Source organism: Chiloscyllium plagiosum, chromosome 33 (assembly GCF_004010195.1).
Source record: "Chiloscyllium plagiosum isolate BGI_BamShark_2017 chromosome 33, ASM401019v2, whole genome shotgun sequence".
Taxonomy (NCBI): Eukaryota; Metazoa; Chordata; class Chondrichthyes; order Orectolobiformes; family Hemiscylliidae; genus Chiloscyllium; species Chiloscyllium plagiosum.
Window position 1 is genome coordinate 1,962,111 of NC_057742.1, and position 21,950 is coordinate 1,984,060.

The 21,950-nt window shown below is 41.8% G+C and overlaps 2 protein-coding genes across 8 annotated transcripts in view; one reads left to right on the forward strand and one right to left on the reverse strand.

Annotated features, from left to right (window-relative positions):
- The window catches only part of LOC122539721 (kelch-like protein 10), a 22,354-nt gene extending 12,961 nt beyond the window's left edge, over nt 1-9,393 (forward strand). Inside the window, exons 3-4 of the mRNA XM_043674739.1 lie at nt 4,123-4,272; nt 9,016-9,393. Coding sequence (XP_043530674.1) covers nt 4,123-4,272; nt 9,016-9,393 — 528 coding nt within the window. The remainder of the gene's footprint in view (nt 1-4,122; nt 4,273-9,015) is intronic.
- Nucleotides 4,724-21,950, reverse strand: part of klhl11 (kelch-like family member 11) — a 20,849-nt gene continuing 3,622 nt past the window's right edge. The window contains exons 2-5 of one of the 7 annotated variants that reach the window (XR_006309158.1): nt 17,965-19,567; nt 13,536-14,892; nt 10,801-11,072; nt 4,724-5,021 (exon numbers count right to left, since the gene is read on the reverse strand). Coding sequence is in view for 4 of the 7 variants with exons in the window: in XM_043674730.1 (XP_043530665.1) it covers nt 17,983-19,567 (1,585 nt within the window). In the remaining 3 variants the exon portion in view is untranslated. Of the gene's footprint in view, nt 5,022-10,800; nt 11,073-12,008; nt 12,026-12,579; nt 14,893-17,964; nt 19,568-21,950 lie in introns of those variants that run through there. The other 6 variants (XR_006309159.1, XM_043674730.1, XR_006309160.1 and 3 more) reach the window with 6 other exon arrangements.

Below are 21,950 nucleotides of genomic sequence, written 5' to 3' on the forward strand. Positions count from 1 at the left end.
TGAGTATAGAAGCAAAGAGGTGCTTCTGCAGCTGTACAGGGCCCTGGTGAGACCACACCTGGAGTACTGTGTGCAGTTCTGGTCTCCAAATTTGAGGAAAGACATTCTGGCTATTGAGGGAGTGCAGCGTAGGTTCACGAGGTCAATTCCTGGAATGACGGGGCTACCTTACACTGAAAGACTGAAGCGACTGGGCTTGTATACCCTTGAGTTTAGAAGACTGAGAGGGGATCTGATTGAGACATATAAGATTATGAAAGGATTGGACACTCTGACAGCTGGAAACATGTTTCCGCTGATGGGTGTGTGCCAAACCAGAGGACACAGCGTAAAAATACGGGGTAGACCATTTAGGACAGAGATGAGGAGAAACTTCTTCACCCAGAGAGTGGTGGCTGTGTGGAATGCTCTGCCCCAGAGGGCAGTGGAGGCCCAGTCTCTGGATTCATTTAAGAAAGAGTTGGATAGAGCTCTCAAAGATAGTGGAATCAAGGGTTATGGAGATAAGGCAGGAAGAGGATACTGATTAGGAATGATCAGCCATGATCATATTGAATGGTGGTGCAGGCTCGAAGGGCTGAATGGCCTACTCCTGCACCTATTGTCTATTGTCTCTGAGGTCTGGTGAAAGACGTGCCTTTATGTAAGTTACAGCTTGCAGGAAAGGTGAAAAGGCAACAAATGTGGAATAGGTAGTGGGTGACAAACTGGACTTTAAATTATTAAAGCAGCCACTGTTTTGAAACTTATTCTCAAATAAATAACCAGAAATACTCAACAAATACCTTCAAAGTCAGGCTAAAGTTAGTGACCACAGAATCCTGGAATGAGGTAGCCATTCACCCCATCATGTGTATTCTGGCTCTTTGAAAGAATACCTAAGTAGTCCCACCCTCCTGCTCATACCTCCTTCCCCAGGTGATTTTCCTCCTCCTTGGCAGTGTGGAGGAACAGAGGGATCTTGGGGTCCATATCCTTAGATCCCTCAAAGTTGCCACCCAAGTTGATAGAGTTGCTAAGAAGGTGTATGGTGTGTTGGCTTTCATTAGCAGGGGTTTGAGTTTAAAAGCTGCGAGGTTATGCTGCAGCTCTATAAAACCTTGATTAGACCACACTTGGAATATTGTGTTCAGTTCTAGTTGCCTCATCATAGAAAGGATGTGGAAGCTTTAGAGAGAATTTACCAGGATGCTGCCTGGACTGGAGGGCATGTCTTATAAAGAAAAGTTGAGGGAGCTAGGGCTTTTCTCATTGGAGCAGAGAAGGATAAGAGATGACTTGCTAGAGATGTACAAGATGATGAGCGGCATAGATAGAGTGGATAGCCAGAGGCTTTTTCCCATGTTGGAAACGGCTATCACAAGAGGGCATAATTTTAAAGTGATTGGAGGTAGGTTCTTTAAACAGAGAGTGGTGGGTGCGTGGAATGCACAGCCAGCGGTAGTAGTAGAGTCAGATACATTAGGGACATTTAATCGACTCTTGGATAGGCACATGGATGATAGTAAAATGTATGGTATTTAGATTAATTTGATCTTAGAGTAGGATAAAAAATTGGCACAACATTGAGGGTGGAAGGGCCTGTACTGTTCTATGTTCTAATCTAGCATTTCAGTGAAGCAAGAATACAGAGAAATAGAGCACCTTGTGAACTCAGAATTCCGAGTGTGAGTTCTGAAATTTTAGCAGTGTGGGTTCAGTTTAAGCTCGATGCTGTCTAGCACTTTGAGACTTGAATTGATTGAATGGAAGTGTTTAAGAAAATTAAAGTTAAAAATCACACAACACCAGGTTATAGTCCAACAGGTTTATTTGGAAGCACTAGCTTTCGGAGTGCTGCTCCTTCATCAGGTGGTTGTAGCAGTGCTTCGAAAGCCAGTGCTTCCAAACAAACCTGTTGAACTATAACCTGTTATTGTGTGATTTTTAACTTTGTACATCCCAGTCCAACATCAGCATCTCCAAATCACACAATGTTTTATCATTTGGCAGCAAGGATAGAGAGAAATGTTCCTCCAGTGGGAGAGACCAGGACAAAAGACCATGGCCTTGGGAACAGATCTGGGCTGTCGAGGAGTAATGTTTGGAAATACTTCCTCACACAAAGAGGAGTGGAAATATTACACAGCCAAGTGGTAGATGGAGTTAAGGCATAGGTCAGTCTTAACCTAACTTTTAATAAGGCATTTGACAAGGTTTCACATGGCAGATTGGTAAAAAAAAAAGCTTATGAGGTATAGATTGAATGGGGTTGAACAGGGCTTAGCAAGGTCAATGGCTGCCCTTGCAAATGGAAAGCTGTTTCAAGTGGTGTTCCATGGGGTTGTGTTGGGACCCCTCCTATTTGTTTTGTACATTATTGAATTGGATTTAAATGTGCAGGGCACATGTGGTAAATTTGCAGATGACACAAAAATTGGCCATGCAGTGGATAGTTAGAGGATAGCTGTATAGCTCCAAAAGAACGCGTATGGGTTGGTAGAGTGGGCAGGACAGTGGCAGATGCAGTTAATCACTTATAAGTATGAGGTTCTACATTTAGGGAGGTAAACTAGTAAAAGGGAATACACAATAAGCATGGATATATTGAGAGGGGCAGAGGAAGTGAGAGATCTTGGCGTGCAAGTGCAAGAGGTTGGAGTTATTTTCCTTGGAGAAGAAAAAGTTGAGGGGTGACATGATAGAGATGTATAAAATTGAGGGGTAGAGATAGACAGGAGGAACCTGCTTCCCTTGACAGAGAGTTCAAAAACCAGGAGTCATAGGTTCAAGCTCAGTGGCAGATGGATTAGATGGGACGTGAGGAAAACATTTTTTTTCAGAGTCTGGAATTCGCTGCCTGAATTGATGATGGAGTCAGAGACCCTAAATTCTTTCAAAATGTATCTGGATCTGCATCTTTAGCACTGTGAACTGCTGGGCTATGGGCTGTGTGGAGAATGGTAGGGGTTGATAAATGGTTTCCTTCTTTTTCAAAATTTCCAACAGGAACAATCAGTGAGAGATTAGGAGAGGGAGCCTTGGCTATACTTTCCTGCTAATCCTGGGATGGAAATTCATAGTTAAGAGACTAAACTGTGGGAAGGGGGAATACACCTGGGACCTTACTAATCAGCAAGGTTGACTACCACAGTAGTTACCAATCATGTCATTTTGTCGATTAACTTGAGCAGTTTGAATTCTTTTCATGGGTATCAACTGGAATGTCAACTGTCCATCAGACACCCACTCATTAATGCCGGGTGTTAAGGAGTGGAAATAACCATGAGTTCATCCATCAGTAAATTCTCTCAGTAAACTGGCCCCCACTGGTATTTTGTACTGCAAGTTTCATTGATACACATCTCCAGAAAACAGTTAAACGTCCGCAGTTAAAGTTCAGCTTTTACTGTGAGAGGATCAGCTACAAAGTACAATAACTTAAGAAAGAGTAGAATGAGAAAATATTGAATCAGCCACTCTCCACAATCTCTGTGCAATTCCCCATTTCAAAGATTCTGCTCCAGAATAAATCATGTACCAGAACGCATGCAGCTATCCTCTGAGAATCTACCCTCACCTACTTAATGTCTTGAGGGAAAGCTGTATCAGCATTCACTGATCATTCCCTCAAAAAAAGCTGAACTGAACTCCTCACATTCACAACTCAACGGATTTAAGTGCAGCTTGCTAAAGCTTAAACATAGCCGACTATCTAGGAATTAGCATAGATGCTGAGGGTGGCTGTGGTGGGGTCTATAACAAATTGTTTTAATCATTGCTGGTTATATTTGACCGCAGCATGTTTTTAAATAACTACAAATATCACTTATGATAATTAATGGTTAATACCTGGTCTGTATGGAAATATACTACCTCACAAAGATAGCTCATTTTCACCTACCCTGTTTTTGAAATGAACATTAAAGTACAATAATTGATTCCTCCATTATTATAAAAGCTTTTGCTGTGTACCCTTAACCTTCAAGTTTCAATGATGAGCTCTATTTCAAAGTGTGGCACACCAAGGTTCAATCTAGCTTCATCATCTCCTGTTTAAACAATGCCTGGTGTGCCACATCTCTCTTTAAGATAATCCTTCCCGCTCACGGCTATCTAGCTGTGCTTTCCTCTTCACCTCAGGTTTACATTTGCGGAGGATTCAATGGTAATGAGTGCTTGTTCACAGCCGAATTCTACACTCCTGAAACCAACCAATGGACAACCATAGCACCTATGAGGAGCAGGCGTAGCGGCGTTGGCGTTATAGCTTATGGTGAATGCGTATACGCAGTAAGTGACACAGCTTGCAACTGTAGAACACCTTTAATATCACAAAATATCCCAAGAAATTTTCCAGCTTGGTGTTAGAAGTTGAGAGAACATTAGTTTGATCAAGTAGGTTTAAAGGAGACTTCTGATGTGGGGTAAATGTAGCTAGAAGAGTAACTTCCAGACTTAGTGTGGCAAGATGATTGAAGGCACAGCTATCAAGTAATCTAAAGAAATGGGCATTAACCCATAGACTTACTATAAAGTTACAGAGATTGAGAAAGTGGAGCCATATATTGGAGAAGAATGGGATTTTGAAATGGACACTGGGGAATAGGGTCAAAAAATGTGGTACTGGAAGCAGGAGCACATCTGAGAAGCAGGAGAATCGATGTTTTGAGCATAAACTTTACATCAATCATTCCTGATGAATAGCTTATGCTCGAAACGTCAACTTCCTGCTCCTTGAATGCTGCCTGACTGGATGTGCTTTTCCAACACCACACTTTTGACTCTGATCTCCAGCATCTGCAGTCCTCACTTTGTCCCACTGGCGAATAGGGATAAAGCCAGTGTGTGACACTGAGTTGTTAGACCACCTCATCTTGATCCTAGGCACGTCTGTCACCCAGACATCAGTCCAAGAGACAGTGCTTCTATCTCTGCCTTCAGAGTGGATAGGTTGACAGTTCCTTCAGTTTCCTTCTTGACAAATCATTGGTTCAGCACTCTCACCATTCAGTCGAACCCCATTGCAGAGTCACAGGAAACTAAAGAGAAGTCAACAAGGACATGGGAATAAATAGGTGAGCAGCATTTCATACAGAATAAACATTGTTTTTTTAAATTGATTTACATTAATGTAAAGTTGCTGGAATTACTTGTAAACTTATCCAAATGCCTTGTTTATTCTTTATTCCAATATGTCCTATCTTCTCCAAGTTTCACCAGAGGCATTCCTTAACAAAGAAATTTTCAAGCAAAAGGAACCTGAACCAGACACTTGTCTTGTAAATTTCCTTAAGAACAGATGCTAATGTTTACTCCAGTCCCTAGCGTCCAAGTAGGTGTAACAAAAAAGATACTGGCAGCATTATAGACACATGATGAAGGCCAAAAATCTGGATGTTGTAGTGATAGGACAGAAGGACTGCTGACTATGCATTTGAAAATGCTTCCTGGGGTGGCCTGGGCACTAAGTTGATATTACCAGAAGAACTGTCTGAAGAACAGTTCAAAAAGCTGGCTTGAGAAGGTTTCAACGGCAGGAAGAGTGGCAGCACGGTGGCTCAGTTAATGGTTAGAACCACTGCCTCACAGCACCAGCAACCCGGTGTGACTATCTGTGTGGAGTTTACACATTCTCCCCGTGTCTGCGTGGGTTTCCTTCCAGTGCTCCAATTTCCTCCCACAGTCCAAAACTGTGCAGGTTAGGTGGATAGGCCATGCTAAATTGCCCATAGTATCCAGGGATGTGCAGGCTATGTTGGATGCTCTTTGGAAGATTGGTGTGAACTTGATGGGCCAAATGGCCTGCTTCCCTCAGTAGGGATTCAGTGAGTAGTTCAAGGAAGGAATGTAGGATAAAGTTTACAGATTAAGGTCAACAACTAAAGGCAGAAGAGACAAGCAGGGATGGATGTACTTGTGGCCAGAGCCATAAGTGAAGACTACAGTAAATTAACACTTGAATTAAGTTGAATTCTGAGAACCAACTCTCTACACTCTATTAAAAATCACTCCTTTGTCCTGACAACAAACCTCACCGTTAGCTGTTCACTAGAAAGAGCTTTTTTTTAAAAAAAAAGATAAGCTATCAGCATTAGCCAGACAAGAATTCTACAATCTGGAATGACTTCAGCACAATTAAGCATAAGGAACACCAAAGGGGTAAATGTACAGAAGCTTCTGTATACTCCTTATTCTTCTTTTTCATATCCAGAAGTACTTTCATGTACAACTGAGCGTTTTTTTTTGCCCCATTACCAAATCACCCACAATACTTTTCAACTATTACCCAGGGGTGGCACAGTGGTTAGCATTGTAGCCTCACAGCGCCAGGGACCCGGGTTTGATTCCCGCCTCGGGCGACTGTCTGTGTTGAGTTTGCACATTCCCCCCGTGGGTTTCCTCCCACAATCCAAAGATGTGCACGTCAGGTGAATTGGCCATGCTAAATTGCCCGTAGTGTTAGGTGCTTTAGTAAATGTAAGGTAGAGGATTAGGTCTTGGTAGGTTACTCTTTGGAGGGTTGGTGTGGACTTGTTGGGCCAAAGGGCCTGTTTCCATATTATTGGGAATCTAATCTACTCACTAAGTCTCCTGTTCTTCCAATCGATCAGTTTATACTCTTCATTCCAGAATACTATCTGGTAACCCTTCTGGTTCACTGATCTCCTTTAATGAAGGTAACTGTCATCCTTACCTGATCTGCTCTACATATGACTCCAGACCCTCAGCAATGTGGTTAATGCTTAAATGGGGCACTTAACCAATGAGGGATGAGCAATAAATGTTGGCTTAGTCAGCGATGCCCATGTCCTGTGAATGAAAGAATACATGTAACTCTGAATACAAAGGTTCGTTTTAAAAATACTGACGACAAGTGGGCACCAGGTAAGGAACAGCTGAACAAGCCCATTCTCTTGGATTGATCTTGACTCTGCCTACCCATCTTTATACATTACAGAAACAGAAATTACAACACAGGATATTAAACCCACCCTATTGCTAGCTGTTCAACTGCAGCTATCTATATTAATCAGATTTTCCAGCCTTTTCCTCCTCTTTGCATCCTGTTACTTTTCAGCTGTCAGCCTTGTCTCAGCAGGTAGCACTCAAGATACTTTATAGAGTCAGTCATACAGCACGAAATAAGCCCTTTGGTCCATTAAGTCTACGACAATCTATCCTACAATTTCCAGTACTTGGCCTATAGCCTTGAATGTTATGACATTAAGTGCTCATCCATACCCTTTTTTAAAAAGCTCTGAGGTTTCCAGCCTCTATGCCCGCCCAGACAATGCATTCGATTCCAGAAAATATTTTTCCTCAAATCCTCTCTAAACTTTAGCACTGTACTGACACAGTGCTTTGCTGTCATCCAGAAAGTTAGGAGGTATGGGATACGGGGAAATTTGGCTGTCTGGATACTGAATCGGTTGGCTGAAAGAAGACAGCAAGTGGTAGTGCACGGAAAGTAATCTGTCTGGAGGTCGGTGACCAGTGGTGTCCCGCAGGGATCTGTTCTTGGGCCTCTACTCTTTGTAATGTTTATAAATGACTTGAATGAAGCAGAAAGGGTGGATTATTAAATTTACTGATGACGCAAAGGCTGGTGGTGTTGTAAATAGTGTTGAGGGCTGTTGCAGGCTACAACACATTGACAGGATGCAGAGCTGGGCTGAGAAGTGGACGATGGAATTCAACTTGGATAAATGCAAAGTGATTCATTTTGGAAGGTCAAATCTGAATACTGAAACAGGGTTAAAGACAGGATTTTTGGCAGTGTAGAGGAACAGGAGGAGCTTGTGGTCCATGTACATAGATCCCTCAAAGTTGCCACCCAAGTAGATAGGGTTGTTAAGAAGGCGTATGGTGTTTTGGCTTTCATTAAATAGTGGATTGAGTTTAAGAGCCACAAAGTTTTGCTGCAGCACTATAAAACCCTGGTTAGACACTTGGAATTTTCTGTCCAGTTCTAGTTCCTCATTATAGGAAGTAGATAGCCAGAGACTTTTTCCCCAGGGCAGAAGTGGCTGTCACAAGAGGCCATAATTTTAAGGTGATTGGAGGAAGGTATAGGAGAGATGTCAGAGGTAGGTTCTTTACACAGAGAGTGGTGGGTGCGTGGAATGCACTGCCAGCCTGGTCGTAGAGTCAGAGACATTAGGGATATTTAAGTGAGTGCTGGACAAGCACATGGACGACAGGAATTCGAGAGGTGATTAGGTTAGGTTGATCTTAGATTAACATGAATGCTTGGCACAGCATCGTGGGCTGAAGGGCCTGTACTGTTCTATGTTCTATTAACTACCAACACTGCCAGCTTTCATGTGAAAGACTGAAGAAAGTCCCCCCTCCCCCTTAAGCAAACATAAAAGATTCCATGGCAGACGTTGAAGAGAAGAATTCTCCTTACTGCTGAAACAATACTGTTAGGACAGATGATCTAGTTGTTTACTACATTGCTGTTATTGTATCTTGCTGTACTTAAATAACTGTCATGTTTCCAACTTTACAATAGTGACGACACTTCAAAAGGTATTTAATTAGCTGAGAAACATTGTGAGCTATGCTCAAGTTGTAAGGGGTACTATGGAAATGTGTTTTTCTCCTTTTGAAAAGACACAAAAACTTTGAATGTTTCTCTATCTTTTCATAATCATAAATGCTGCATTGGGCACCTCAAAACCAGATTTTCCCCAAAGAGGTTCTGTACGAAGTATTTCCTCAAAGTGGTGGAGGTTGGTACAATTGCAGCATTTAAAAGGCATCTGGATGGGTATATGAATAGGAAGGATATGGGCCGGGTGCTGGCAGGTGGGACTAGATTGGGTTGGGATATCTGGGTGGCATGGACGGATTGGACCGAAGGGTCTGTTTCCATGCTGTACATCTCTATGACTGTGTGTGTTTGATTCCCAATTACCAGAATTATCCTTATTCCATCCGTCTCAGGGTACTTGTTTTATATTACTCAAAGCAAAAGGAAGTGAATGGTTATCTTTGTAGTGAACAGCTGTCTTTTCAATTTCCGTGCAGGTTGGAGGATTTGATGGAGCCAATCGTCTCCGGAGTGCTGAAGCCTACAGCCCACTCACCAACACCTGGCGTACCTTACCCACTATGTTTAATCCACGGAGTAATTTTGGAATTGAGGTGGTGGATGATCTGTTGTTTGTTGTGGGCGGTTTCAATGGTTTCACAACGACGTTCAACGTAGAGTGTTATGATGAGAAGACAGATGAATGGTATGATGCCCATGACATGAGCATCTACCGCAGTGCCCTGAGTTGCTGTGTTGTGCCAGGACTACCCAACGTTAGAGAATATGCAGCACCCAGAGACAGTCTGCTGGGATTACTGTCCCGTGAGGAACAAATAAAATACTCTGCCTCTACCAGTCTCTTAGCGGTATGATCTCTGCACTAAAACCCGATTACTCTTTTGCTGTTACCAATAAAATATTTTCCTGAAGAATCAACAGTGTAATAACCATAAAGAAAACTTATTTTTAAATAAAATTTTAAGCACAGTGTGAAGATTGGTCTGCATATGTTCATTGGTTATTGTGACGACGGAGCCCAAAAGCCCTTGTGACACATTGGGAAGAACATCATTTCGAAAAAAGGCACGTTTGTTCCAAGGGTTAAGTAACAATCGGAAAATTATCTTTAATATCACATATACACCAGGAAAGCTGCATCCATTCCCTTGGCTACTCCACCTTACAGAGAAGAGTCAAGACAGTGATCCCCAAAGACAATGATACAAGCTGCGAGAGAAGACCAGAAAAATTTGGGCTCTTCCGCCGAGAAAGATATGAGAAAAGTGACCTCACACGTGATTTTGAAGATGGGTAAAGAAATGGAATAACATTTTAACTTATATTCCAGGAAGGTAGAATTCAGCAGAAGTCAAATTAAAATATCAATGTAGGACAGAGATCAGCAGTTCTTCATAAAGAGTGATCAACTCCTGAAAATAATTATAATTTAAAAATCCAGTATTTTTCATGTCTTCCCAGGATAATGGAATATATTGATATATTGAGTTGATGGATTATGATCATTCACAAGCACAGTGGTTTAAAAAGAAATGATATGTTTTGTTAGTGGACTACAAATGTTGAAAATTCCTAGAACATATTCCCAAAGAGCTTGCAACAGCAAATGCACTAAACTGAATTGAGCTTAGGGCAATTTTTGGGGAAATGCATAAAACTATCAATAGCCAGGAAAAAAATTTCAACTGCAGAAGCTATAGGTTGGCTGGTACAGGAAAGAGATATACACGACAGAAACTTCTTCGAGGTAGTGATCTTGGAAGCAGAAGGGCATTTCATCAGTCAGGGTAATGGCATATTCAAAGCACATCTCCCACCTCACATCTACCAGAATTAGTTCTGCATGGGAAAGCTCATTGTTGACCTTCTGGTATGTCCGCCAACTCAAGCCCTTCAGTGGGCATTAAGGACTATTGGATAGCCTCAGCTTGTCGTTGATGGGATTAACCCAGCAGCAAGTGGGTCTTTCACTATTTTGAGTGGGGTGTAGGGGTAATGTATAAAGTTGCTCAGTCACGTGGGTGGTATGGGGTGGGAGGGTTTGAAGGTGTCTCCAAAGGTAGTGTCTGGGAGCCATCACCATGTATTCTGGCCCTCTGAAAGGGCCTTTGTGGTACAATTGTAGTCTCCCTGCCTCTTTGCCAAGAGGTCTAAGTTCAGGTCCAGCCTTCTCCAGAGCTGTGCAATAACATCTCTGAACAGCTCTGGAGATTAGGTGGTCAGAGGGCCAACAAGAGAAATCCCACACCACCATCACTTACCGTTGTCTTGGGCCTTTCATGGTCCTGGAACTCTGAGGTGCTCTTCTGTTAGCAGTCACAGTATTTGTCACAGTACTGCTTTGTGCAAGAGCTGCTGGCTTCTGATTGGCTAGCAACTTTTGATGTGTAGGACACCCAATCCCAGGGCTCCAACAAGCTGTTGACTTGCCAAATGTCTGATAGATGTGTATATTTGGCAGACCTTCCGTGGAAAGCGCAGCACAGGTCTCTCACTTGTTCTCATCAGCAGTTTAAAAGGGAACTTATGAAGACTGGAAATCATGCAAAGAAATTTTCAGGTTTATTTCCAGAGCAATAGTAGACAAGCAGAATATGATTTAAATTGAGGGAACTACGAATGCTGCAGCATAGTTGGTTCTGAGTGTCCTTGTATGATTCACAAAAGCTTATTAGGCAAGTAATTCAGAACATAAATGAAATATTGGCCTTTACTGCAAGGGGAATGAAGTTTAAAAGTACATAAGTCTTGCTGTAGAGATATAGGACATTGCGAGACGTGTACAATTTTGGTCTTCTTACTTGAGGAGGTATTACTTGCATTGAGAACATTTCACAGAGGGATGACTAGGCTGATTCCAGGGATGAAGAGATTGTCTCATCAGGAAATGGTAAGCAGTTTAAGCATATACTCATGTGGAGTTTAGAAGCACTGATCTTACTGAAACAAAGAATTCTGAGAGGACTTGAGATAATGGATACTGGGACTGTTTCCTTTTGTGGGAAAGTCTAGAATTATGGAGCACAGTTTAAAAATAAGAAGCATTCCATTTAAGCCAGAGGTGAGGTAGAATTTCTTCTGTCATTGGATTATTAGTCTTTGAAATTATCTTCCATACAGAACTGTGGACACTAGGTGTGCTGAATATATTCAAGTTTGAGGCACAGATTGTTGAGCTACACAGGAGCCAAATGAACTTAATGTTACAATCTGATCAGATCTTACTGAATAGTGATACAGGTTCAATTAGGCCAAATCACATACTTCTATTTCTTATGATCATACAGGTTTGAGCCGAACTTAAAAGTAACTAAAGTTTCATGATTGACTTTTGTTTTTGCACTGTTATTCCAGTCTGAAAGGTGATATTTACTCCTCAAGAGGTGGAAAAGGTAAAATAAAAGCAAAACGGGCTTTGGTGATGGTAATCATGTTCTTGGACTAGTCATCACGAAGCAGAGGCAGGTTCAAATCTCACCATGGGACCTGGGAAATTTAAATATAGAACATTACAGCGCAGTACAGGCCCTTCGGCCCTTGATGCTGTAAGATAATTAATCTGGCATTAAAAAAAATCAGCAATAGTAACCATATAACTACTGGAATGTGGTTTTAAAGACAAAATCAGGTTCACTACTGCCGTTAGTATTCATGATTTGGAGATGCCGGTGTTGGACTGGGGTGTACAAAGTTAAAAATCGCACAACACCAGGTTATTGTTCAACAGTGAGCTTCCAATTAAACCAGTTGGACTATAACCTGGTGTTGTGTGATTTTTAGCTGTTTAGTATGGCACAGTGGCTCAGTTGTTAGCATTGCTGCCTCACAACGCCAGGGACTCGGGTTCAATACCACTCTCGGGCGACTGTCTGTGTGCACTTTCTCACTGTGTCTATGTGGGTTTCCTCCTGGTGCTCCATCTTCCCCTCACAATCCAAAGATGTAGGCCAGGTGAACTGGGCAAGGTAAATGCGGGGTTACAGCAATGAGGTGGGTCTGGGTGGGATGCTCTTTTTTTGGGGGGGGGTGGGGGTGGGGGGGGGAGGGTCAGTGTGGTCTCAATGGGCCAAACAGTATGCTTCCATGCTGTAGGGATTCTATTATTCTAGTCTGCTATCAGCATGGCTTGAGTAGCTCCAGAGCCACAGCAACATTGCTGACTTTTAATTGCCCATTGATTTGGTCTTGACATTCATCGCATTGAATTCAAAAAGGCAATTCACTACAAGTCCTCAAGGGCAACAAGGATGAGCAAAATAAGCTGATCTTACCAGCAATGCCCAGATCACATAAATGAAAATCAAAAGGAGCATCACAATTAAGGAAAGGATTGAGGGTTGGGGGAATAGTGGTCCCGTTGTACACATGATACAACACTGTAACCATGAGTGTTCCACATGCTGGTTCTTGCGCATATACTGCCCAACCTGCAAAAGCTTAGATAACCTGATGTACTTTAATCAAATTCTGGCTATGGTGGTGACTCAACGGCAATTTAATACTATTATATTAACTCTACATACCATATTGCCAGCACCCCAGCCCACAAAAAGCAAACACACATTATTTGTGATAAATTTAAACTCTTCCTTTATTAATAAACAAGCTACTGTATTATATTTTAGAAAAAACAAGAGTGGATGAGTAACACATTGCTACACATGCATACACACAATACACCAAATTAAGTCCACACAACCTTGCTGGTTAGTATTCCAACTGATATCAGGCAGGCAAATGCATACTCTGCTATTGGAAAGATAATCGTTTACCATCTCCTTTTTAATGCAAGTCACAATCACACAGTGCCCAGCTAGCTGCACAAATGCAGTCAAAGAGTTGGAAGGGAAAAAAATCCTCTTTATTTAGGCAAAACATTTTAATAAAAGGGACAATGCTGAAGGTAAAGTGGAACGGACTCATGCCTGAATGCTAGACAGCACACTGCTCCTAATTCAAACTACAACATGCGTCAGAATTCAAACTCTTTCCTTACCTCAGTCCTCTCTCACTACAAAACATTCCTTATCCTTAGGCAGAGAGAGAGAGAGAGAGAAAAAAAAATCACAGGCAGCTTGTTCATTCATAAATACACATACAAACATGGGTAGTGAAGTCTGTGTTAGTTGAAATTGTGTGCATCTTGGATCATTCTTCAACATGTTTGACATGATGGGGGTGAAATAAGCAAGAAAGGGTTGAGCAACAAAAACATTTTTAAGTAAAGAAAAGATCTGTGAAGGAAAAATAAAATCAATAAAACTAATAAAAGAAATTTGTTTCTGTCTGAGATTGCAGTTAGCCAAACATAACTGGTAGCCATCACACTGTCCCCTCTCCTAACGTACATACTAAGCGCTGAGGCAGATTTTGCTCTGGTAATTGTGCATTTCAGAACAGCAAAATGGGAAATACTAGCAGCATGCATATCCACATAAAGTACTTAGTTGCTTATTAATAAATTTAGAAGCACATTAAAAAAAACTGTCCAGAGAGGCAGCCCATTGAGCATCAAATTAAGAGTGAATGTAGAGAAAATGTCAATAAAATATCCAAAGATCCAATAGTAATGTGCATGTTAACAGAGTCAAATTATTAAGGAATTTAAAAAGGTCATTCTATATTGTCATCAGGTCAGGCCCGGTTTGGTACATCTCATTATGCTGTGTGTAAGAAGAATGGATCTACCCTGATGGGTTACTTGCACAAGATCAGAGGAATGTATAAAATACCAAACACCAAGAGTGTGCACAATTTGGTGCCATTAGCTGACCAGAGATATCCTATTGATACAATATAGGAGCATCTAAAGTTGCATCAAATCAACACAGCTAACAATTTGTGTGACACTTACTCCTAATAAGGTGATAGCCAAGATTTTCCAACACCAAAGGGCAATGAAATCAAGGACACCATGGCCTTGATCATCAATGAACTGAGCCTTTCAAGTGATGCTCACTATTGGGATCTTGCAGTACAGTCCATGACAGAACAACTAAAATTCATTCCAAATTTGAACATGAAATGTTTTGAGGCATTTCTGAGATGCAAAAGACATTAAAAATCAAGACCCCTATTCAAATCTATGTCACAATAGGGTGCGAGTATAACAAAAGGCAAAGGCCACCACACTGGACTGTTTGCAGGCAGCAAGGTGTCATGCTGAAAGTCATACCTGAACAAAACATATTCTGAACTACAGCTTGAAGTTCGTTCGGGGTTATAAAGTGAGGTGCAGCACAACATGTTCACTCTGGGTTTAGTGCCCCATGCTTAATCAGGCAAAACACCTCTTCTGTTAAACCATGCTGATGTATCACTTACCATCACTTGTAATACTGCATGTACTGAATCTAAAAATAAAACACCTCATTAGCACAGAGAATTTCAATAAAACAATAATACCACAGCCTCATTTCAAACTACATAAAACAATAATAATCAAGGATGGGCGAATGCAGCTGCATTTTTCTCCTCTGCCATACAGTCTTACAAGTGCACAGCACAATGGATGGGATCAGAAAAATTTGACTTTGATCAGTTGTACGGACAATGGTCTTGTACTTCCAGGGGCAGAAATTTGCCATTCAACAGGCTACATCTCAGTGAGTGAAATCATCCAAATAATATACCCTCAGCTGCATCACCAACACTACCTCTGGATGGCTTTGTGTGCCCTACCTGATGACAGGAGTGTGTTATGGAAAAAATAAATCCAAGCTCAGGATCTCTCAAACTAAAACTGTGCACAAAACTGCCAAAAAGCTCTCAAAATTTTCAGTTAAGAGTAAAGTAGTGCACAATTTTTAAACATCAGCTCAACAGTTTAATTACAGAATGTGTCCTTCCAAACTGAACCATAACTGAGGAGAGCATTCTGCGGGTTACAGGGAAGTCACTAGCAGTGAAAGGACAACAAAATTAGTTTAGACTTTCAGTATCAGACAAACCAAATATATCACAATGCTAAAGTCTAATCCAACCTTGTAACAGGAACATGGACCGATCCTGTCTCGGTTGTGACCACAGATGAATACTGATGGCTCTTATTTAATTTAAAACTGGAACAGATTGTTAAATACTAGCAGTATGAAACCTAAGTGCTTGGTCTCAGCCCACTTTTTGTGTTTAAAAAAAACAAAGAACTGCAGAGTCTGGAAATCAGAAATTGCTAGAAAAACTCAGCAGGCCTGGCAGCATCTATGGAGAGAAAGCAGAGTTAATATCTCAGGTCCAGTGACCCTTCTTCAGAAACATTAACTCTGCATTCTCTCCACAAATGCTATCAGACCTGTTGAGTGTTTCCAGCAAAATGTGATTTTGTTTTACTTTCAGTGTTACATTGCTACAAAAAGCCTAAGGCTCTCATTAAAAAGGAAGAATGGTGCAGCTCAAAAAAATCTTCAGTTTTGGAAATCAGTTGCCATGAACAAACATTGGGTCATCACCAATTGCAAGTTACAATGAGTTTGTAACAGATTCATTTAGGAAAAGAGCGAACTTAGCAAGGAATGTACCACCAGCAGGACATACTCTGCACATACATCACAAACATCAACTGGTGAAAGAATGGCCACAAAACAAAGCCACGTTAACACTTCTTTACTAAGTCACCTTTCAAATACATTTACAAAATACAAATTAATTCTACTTGAACGATTTACAATTAAATAAGTTGACTTCTGATACAGAAATTATGCTGGCTAGTTTAAATTTAAGACTTTCCTTCCTTTGAGGAGAGTTTCACAAAAAGATTGAAAACATAAGCTATACATGGAAGTACATCTCAGAATCCAATGGTTGTGCAAGTTAGTACATTGATACATAGCACAACACACACACAAAACATAACGTGACAGCACCAAGTTAGAGACTGCAACTAAAAGCTATACTCCACACACTGATTCTCACTATGCCTCAGAAATGAACTGATATGACTGAACTATTTAAAATCCTTCTATTTCAATGGTTTCTAGATTTTTAACTACACTAACTGTTCAGAACAAAGTATTGAATAGGCTGCACAAAATCTCTTGGTACAACAGGCAGTTCTCCTTGTCCACCAAACAGAGCAAGAAAAAGTACAGAGAATAAATTTTCATCTCCAACAACTCAGGAGTTCAGATGTCTGCAGAGTTTCGATCATTTAGGACAGGATACAAGAATTGAATGAAATATAACACACAAGTACTACTGAATCCTAAGCAATGTATATAAATTAAGCTGACTCTAACTCATGAGTGTGCTGGAGTGTAGGAATTAAGGAGAAACAGATAAGACACAAGGGTCTGCAAATATCATTCAAGATCAATCACTCAGGTACCCTGTCCAAACAAAAACTGTTTGATTGTAATTCTGCTAGGCCCTTTATTAAAAAGCCCAAATGGTAAACCAAAACTGAAGTGTAATGAAACCCCAGCAAGCCAGGTAGCAGATTCCTGGAGCAATGAATCAATACTGACTGACTTGTGGCTCAAAAATAAAACTGAGATTGACATAATGGAAAGTAATTTTAAAGGATATCTTAAAATGGAAATCACCTCAGGTGATTTAACGGTAGTGTAGTATGAAAACATGGTGTTCACTATTATGTGCACCAATCAAATTAACAAACATCAGTTTAAAGTGCTTTCTGCGATAACCAAAGTGCTTAGGGAATCCTTTGCTGGTTAGTACCCAACTTAAGTTTTCCAATTATTGAGCATTCTGTTTAATGGATCATAATTGGAAAACTTGGAGCATATTGTCAGTTGTGCTATCTGAACTAAGTCTAGATTCAACAATTTTCTCTTATTGTTCCTCCTGTAAGTTTTAGGTTAGCCCAGGGATTGGTGCTATGTGCTCCCAGGCACCATGCACTAGACTGGCCCCCAGTCCTCCATCATTGTAGTTTTCATTCAAAACAAAATTAAGCTGTTGCAACCAGAGAGTGGCATTAACAGTAATGGAGATGTCCACATGATCAAGTGGCACCCTAACGAAATTAATACGGCTCAACAAAACAACTTCCCTCCCACTCCCTAACAAAGCCAATTGGATTATTTTTGCACATTTAAGTAAATGTCTCATTTAAGTAATAAGTAGTAAAATCTGGTCCCAACAAGAGATGAAGGGGAAATAAAAAAAGGTTACGTTTTTATAATAAGGCAAGACATTATTTTAAAAATCACACGGTACTCATCCACCACTTGGCTGAGGACTGAGTGTGGCGTGGAAGGAGGCAACATCTCTGAAAAGGAAATCCAAGAACCTGGATGCAGCACACCATTCTACAGTGGTTTAACTCCATAGCTCTTAGAATATTTCTATTGCAATGTATCCCCAGAGATAGATGGATGGAGAAAGTGAGGCTATGCAAAAGAAAAATGTAACAAGCTTGGCGGGGGGGTGGGGAGGAGTGGGAGTGTTCCTCACTCAACCCTCACCTCCAGAAATGCTTCTGGTTAACATTCAACTTGAGGTTGCAGCTGCCGCCTGAGGCTTAACGATCGCCGATGTAACTGCTGCATCTGCTGCAGCCGCTCTCGCTGCCTGGCTAGATTTTGTGGCATTGGGTATCTCTGAACTCCATACAGGTACCTATAAGGTATCCTCACGTGGCAAGCAGTTGCCCGGCATCGTGGCTGGGGCATGGGAGGCAGCAGCATCCAGCGCTTCCTCTCTGAGCAATAACGGTATGCCTCCTTCCGATACTGTTTGTCCATGTCATCACTGTTCTTCCAGCCGCCAATTATGAATACATCATCACGGAAGTAGCAAATCGCCGCCCCTTCAATACTCAACACTTCGGGGGGCAAGCTCTCCAAGATTTCATCAGCTGTCATGTTAGAGATTTTCTGCTTTGCTTCGGTGTCTGTCACAGTGTAACATTTGGGGCAGCAGGAGGCTGTGTGGTAAAAGTTTGTTGTTGCAATAGCCATCTGGAAGGCGCAGTAGTTATCAAGCAGTGGCAGAGATTCCACGTCTTGCCACTGCCTTGTGTCAGTATCATACTTTGCATTTATAGTCTCCAATCCGTCTTCGTTGTCAGTGTCCACAGGGGTGCGAGCAGTGACATACACAAAACGATCTTCCACACTGATAGCTTTAACATCTCGTAATATTTTGGGAGCCGATTCCAGATGGTGCCATCTATCTTGATCAGGTTCATATACGTCAACATCTTTGAACCCTGGGCTAAAGTTCCCATGTCCCCCAATACTGTACAAATTCTGCTTAACTGCTGACAGCCCAAAGGAATGCTTCCTTGTGATCAGGTTGTTAACCTGCTCCCAGCTATTTCTGTTTGGGCTGTATCTCTCCACTGTCTTTGCAAACCCAGGTTCCATGGAGCCAGCCACATACACATGAGAGTCTGTGATGGCCATAGCATGGCCGTCCAGATGGTTGTGAATGTGGGGAAGATTCACCCATCGATCTTCATCAATGAAATAGCCAACACACTCACTTAGATAATCTCCACCCTCTGACACACCACCCACCACCATGATGATATCCATGTTTTGTCCAAAGCGAGGCTGGAATGACACAACCTGGGATGCCCAGTTGTCCAGATTGGCAGGCTGAAGATTTTCTGATCTCAGTGCATGACCTTCAACTGCTTCTGAAACAAGCTGGAGGCAGTTGGCATTATCAGCCACAAGCCGCTCAGATTTGATGATTCGAGTTAGGTATGTAGGCTTCATCTGAGGCAACCGCAATAGCTGGAACAGTTCCTCAAAGTGCTTCTCCCTCTCCTCTGGGTTCCGCTGCACCCACTTCACCACAGCCTCAAAAAGAACTTCTTCAGAGTCCACTGTGATTTCAGAGTCTGACAGCCAGTCCCTGACCAGGTGAAAAGGCAGCGTGTAGAACTCATCATCCTGTACCACCTTGGAGAAGTCCCTGCGGATCATGTCTGCTGCTTTCAAAGCCAGCTGGTCCAGGGAGTACATGTGGGCCAGACTGTGAACTGCCACACAGTTGGTGAGATTCAGCTTTTTCTTTAGAAACTCCCCACAGAATTCCTTCAGCTGGAGCAGGAGGAACCTGGAACAGGGAAATGGCACTTTTGGAAAATCATGTAACTGCCACTAATGGAGAGTACACTTGAAAACAAAAAAAAATGCACGTTTTACATTTTTAAATTAAAGTTACCATAAAAACTCCATATTGCATGAAAATGAATCAATTAACCAAAACATTTTCATTCCATACCTTCTGAAACAGATTCAGAAATATAAAAGAAAGTGGTGCCAAGTAAACTGGTGGGCGTGGATCAGGGAGTGGAGAGTGTTGGCTGTCTAATGCTGAGATCTGTTTATCTTCTGCGCGGATGCTGCTGTTAATTTCTGGCAGTGATTCACCTAACAGTCAGTGCACAAAATGTCACTTGTACAGATCTTCCTACAGCATGCAAGCTCAGGCATACACTCACTCTTTATTCCCAAATTCAGAAAAAAGGGACTTCAACATCACACTACAGAATCACTTCAAGTGATTCTGCAAAATTAAAATAGAGCATCAAAAACATATGCCTCGACTTTACATTGCAATACAGATGTCTTATATAATGACTGCTTCCTCATCTGGTGCCTTTGATATTCTCTGCTACTTAAATGTTTCTTTGTCACAATACTCCTATGCGTTATCCTCTCTTGCTCTGTTGTAACCATGATATCACAGACCTCTCAACTCAAATAGCTTCCCAGTCTATACCCATACAGGCACAGGGGTGCTCATCCTTGGTCGTCTGCAGGTTAACTTTCAGCAATGCTACCCAAATTACTTGAGTCAACTACCACATTTATCCTGAAGACATTCAACCATATCTCATCTGCTGTTCTATTCTTCCTGCAAACTATTTTACCATCTTTGATTGTTTGTCCTAATGAAGTACACAGAGTTAGGTCACATTGTTTGGAAAAGACATCTAATTTATGTGGTAACAGTAAAGACTAATGAAAAGACAACAATATATGTCTCTTTGTAAGAAGGTTCTTGATGAAATGCCACAAAGAAGACAGGTCAACAAAATTGTTGCTCGTGAAATGGGAGGAGACTTGGATAATCGGCAAGTTGGAGGAAATGGTTACTTTTCAGACTGTCTCTTCCCCCCACCCTAGTGCATTGCTCTGGAGTTTAGAAGAATGACAGATGACTTGTTTGAAGTGTACAATATCCTGAATGATCTTGAAAATGAGTACAGAACTAGGGGCATATTAAAATTAGGGGCCACTCTTTTAAGAAAGAAATTAAAGGAACTTTTTCTCCGAGATGGTTGAGAGACTTTGAAACTTCTAACCTTGAAGATTGTGGAGATAATTTCATTGAATATTTTTAAGGTGGAGCTTAATTCTTATGAGGGATCAATGGTGCTGGAAGAGCACAGCAGTTCAGGCAGCATCCGAGGAGCTTCAGCAAAATCGACATTTCGGGCAAAAGCCCTTCATCAGGAATACTTTTTACCTTAATTCTTATTAGGCAGGGGATTAATGGTTATCTGGGGTAGATGGAAATATGGAATTCAAAACGCTAACTGATCAGCCTCGATCTTAGTGACTCATGGAACAAGCGCGAGCGATCAACTGATCTACTACTGCCCCTAGTTTGTACACCCCCACCCGACCAGGACTGTTATCAAATGACAACCTGTCCTTCTTATGTGAACCAACCTCTCCCCAATGGGAGTAGATGCCCAATGACTGTGGATCACCCAACAGAAAGGAATGAATTCCCTCAATAGCTTGGAGTTCCTTCCCCTACCAACTGGACTGGATGTCACACTCCTCTGGCTACTAAGAGTGAACTCCTCCTACATGTACATAGTCTTAGCTAATGGATGTGGATCTACCACTCCAGGAGAAAGTGAGGACTGCAGATACTGGGGATCAGATCTTAAAAATGTGTTGCTGGAAAAGCACAGCAGGTCAGGCAGCATCAAAGGAGAAGAAGAATCGACGTTTCGGGCATACGCCCTTCTTCAGGAATGAGGAGGGTGTGCCAAGCAGGCTAAGATAAAAGGTAGGGAGGAGGGACTTGGGGGAGGGGCGTTGGGAATGCGATAGGTGGAAGGAGGTTAAGGTGAGGGTGATAGGCCGGAGAGGGCCCGCCCTCACCCCCTCTCCGGCCTATCACCCTCACCTTAACCTCCTTCCACCTATCGCATTCCCATTCGGCCCATCGAGTCCACTCCGCCATTCAATCATGGCTGATGGGCATTTCAACTCCACTTACCCGCATTCTCCCCGTAGCCCTTTATTCTTTGTGACATCAAGAATTTATCAATTTCTGCCTTGAAGACATTTAGCGTCCCAGCCTCCACTGCACTCTGTGGCAATGAATTCCACAGGCCCACCACTCTCTGGCTGAAGAAATGTCTCCGCATTTCTGTTCTGAATTTACCCCCTCTAATTCTAAGGCTGTGTCCACA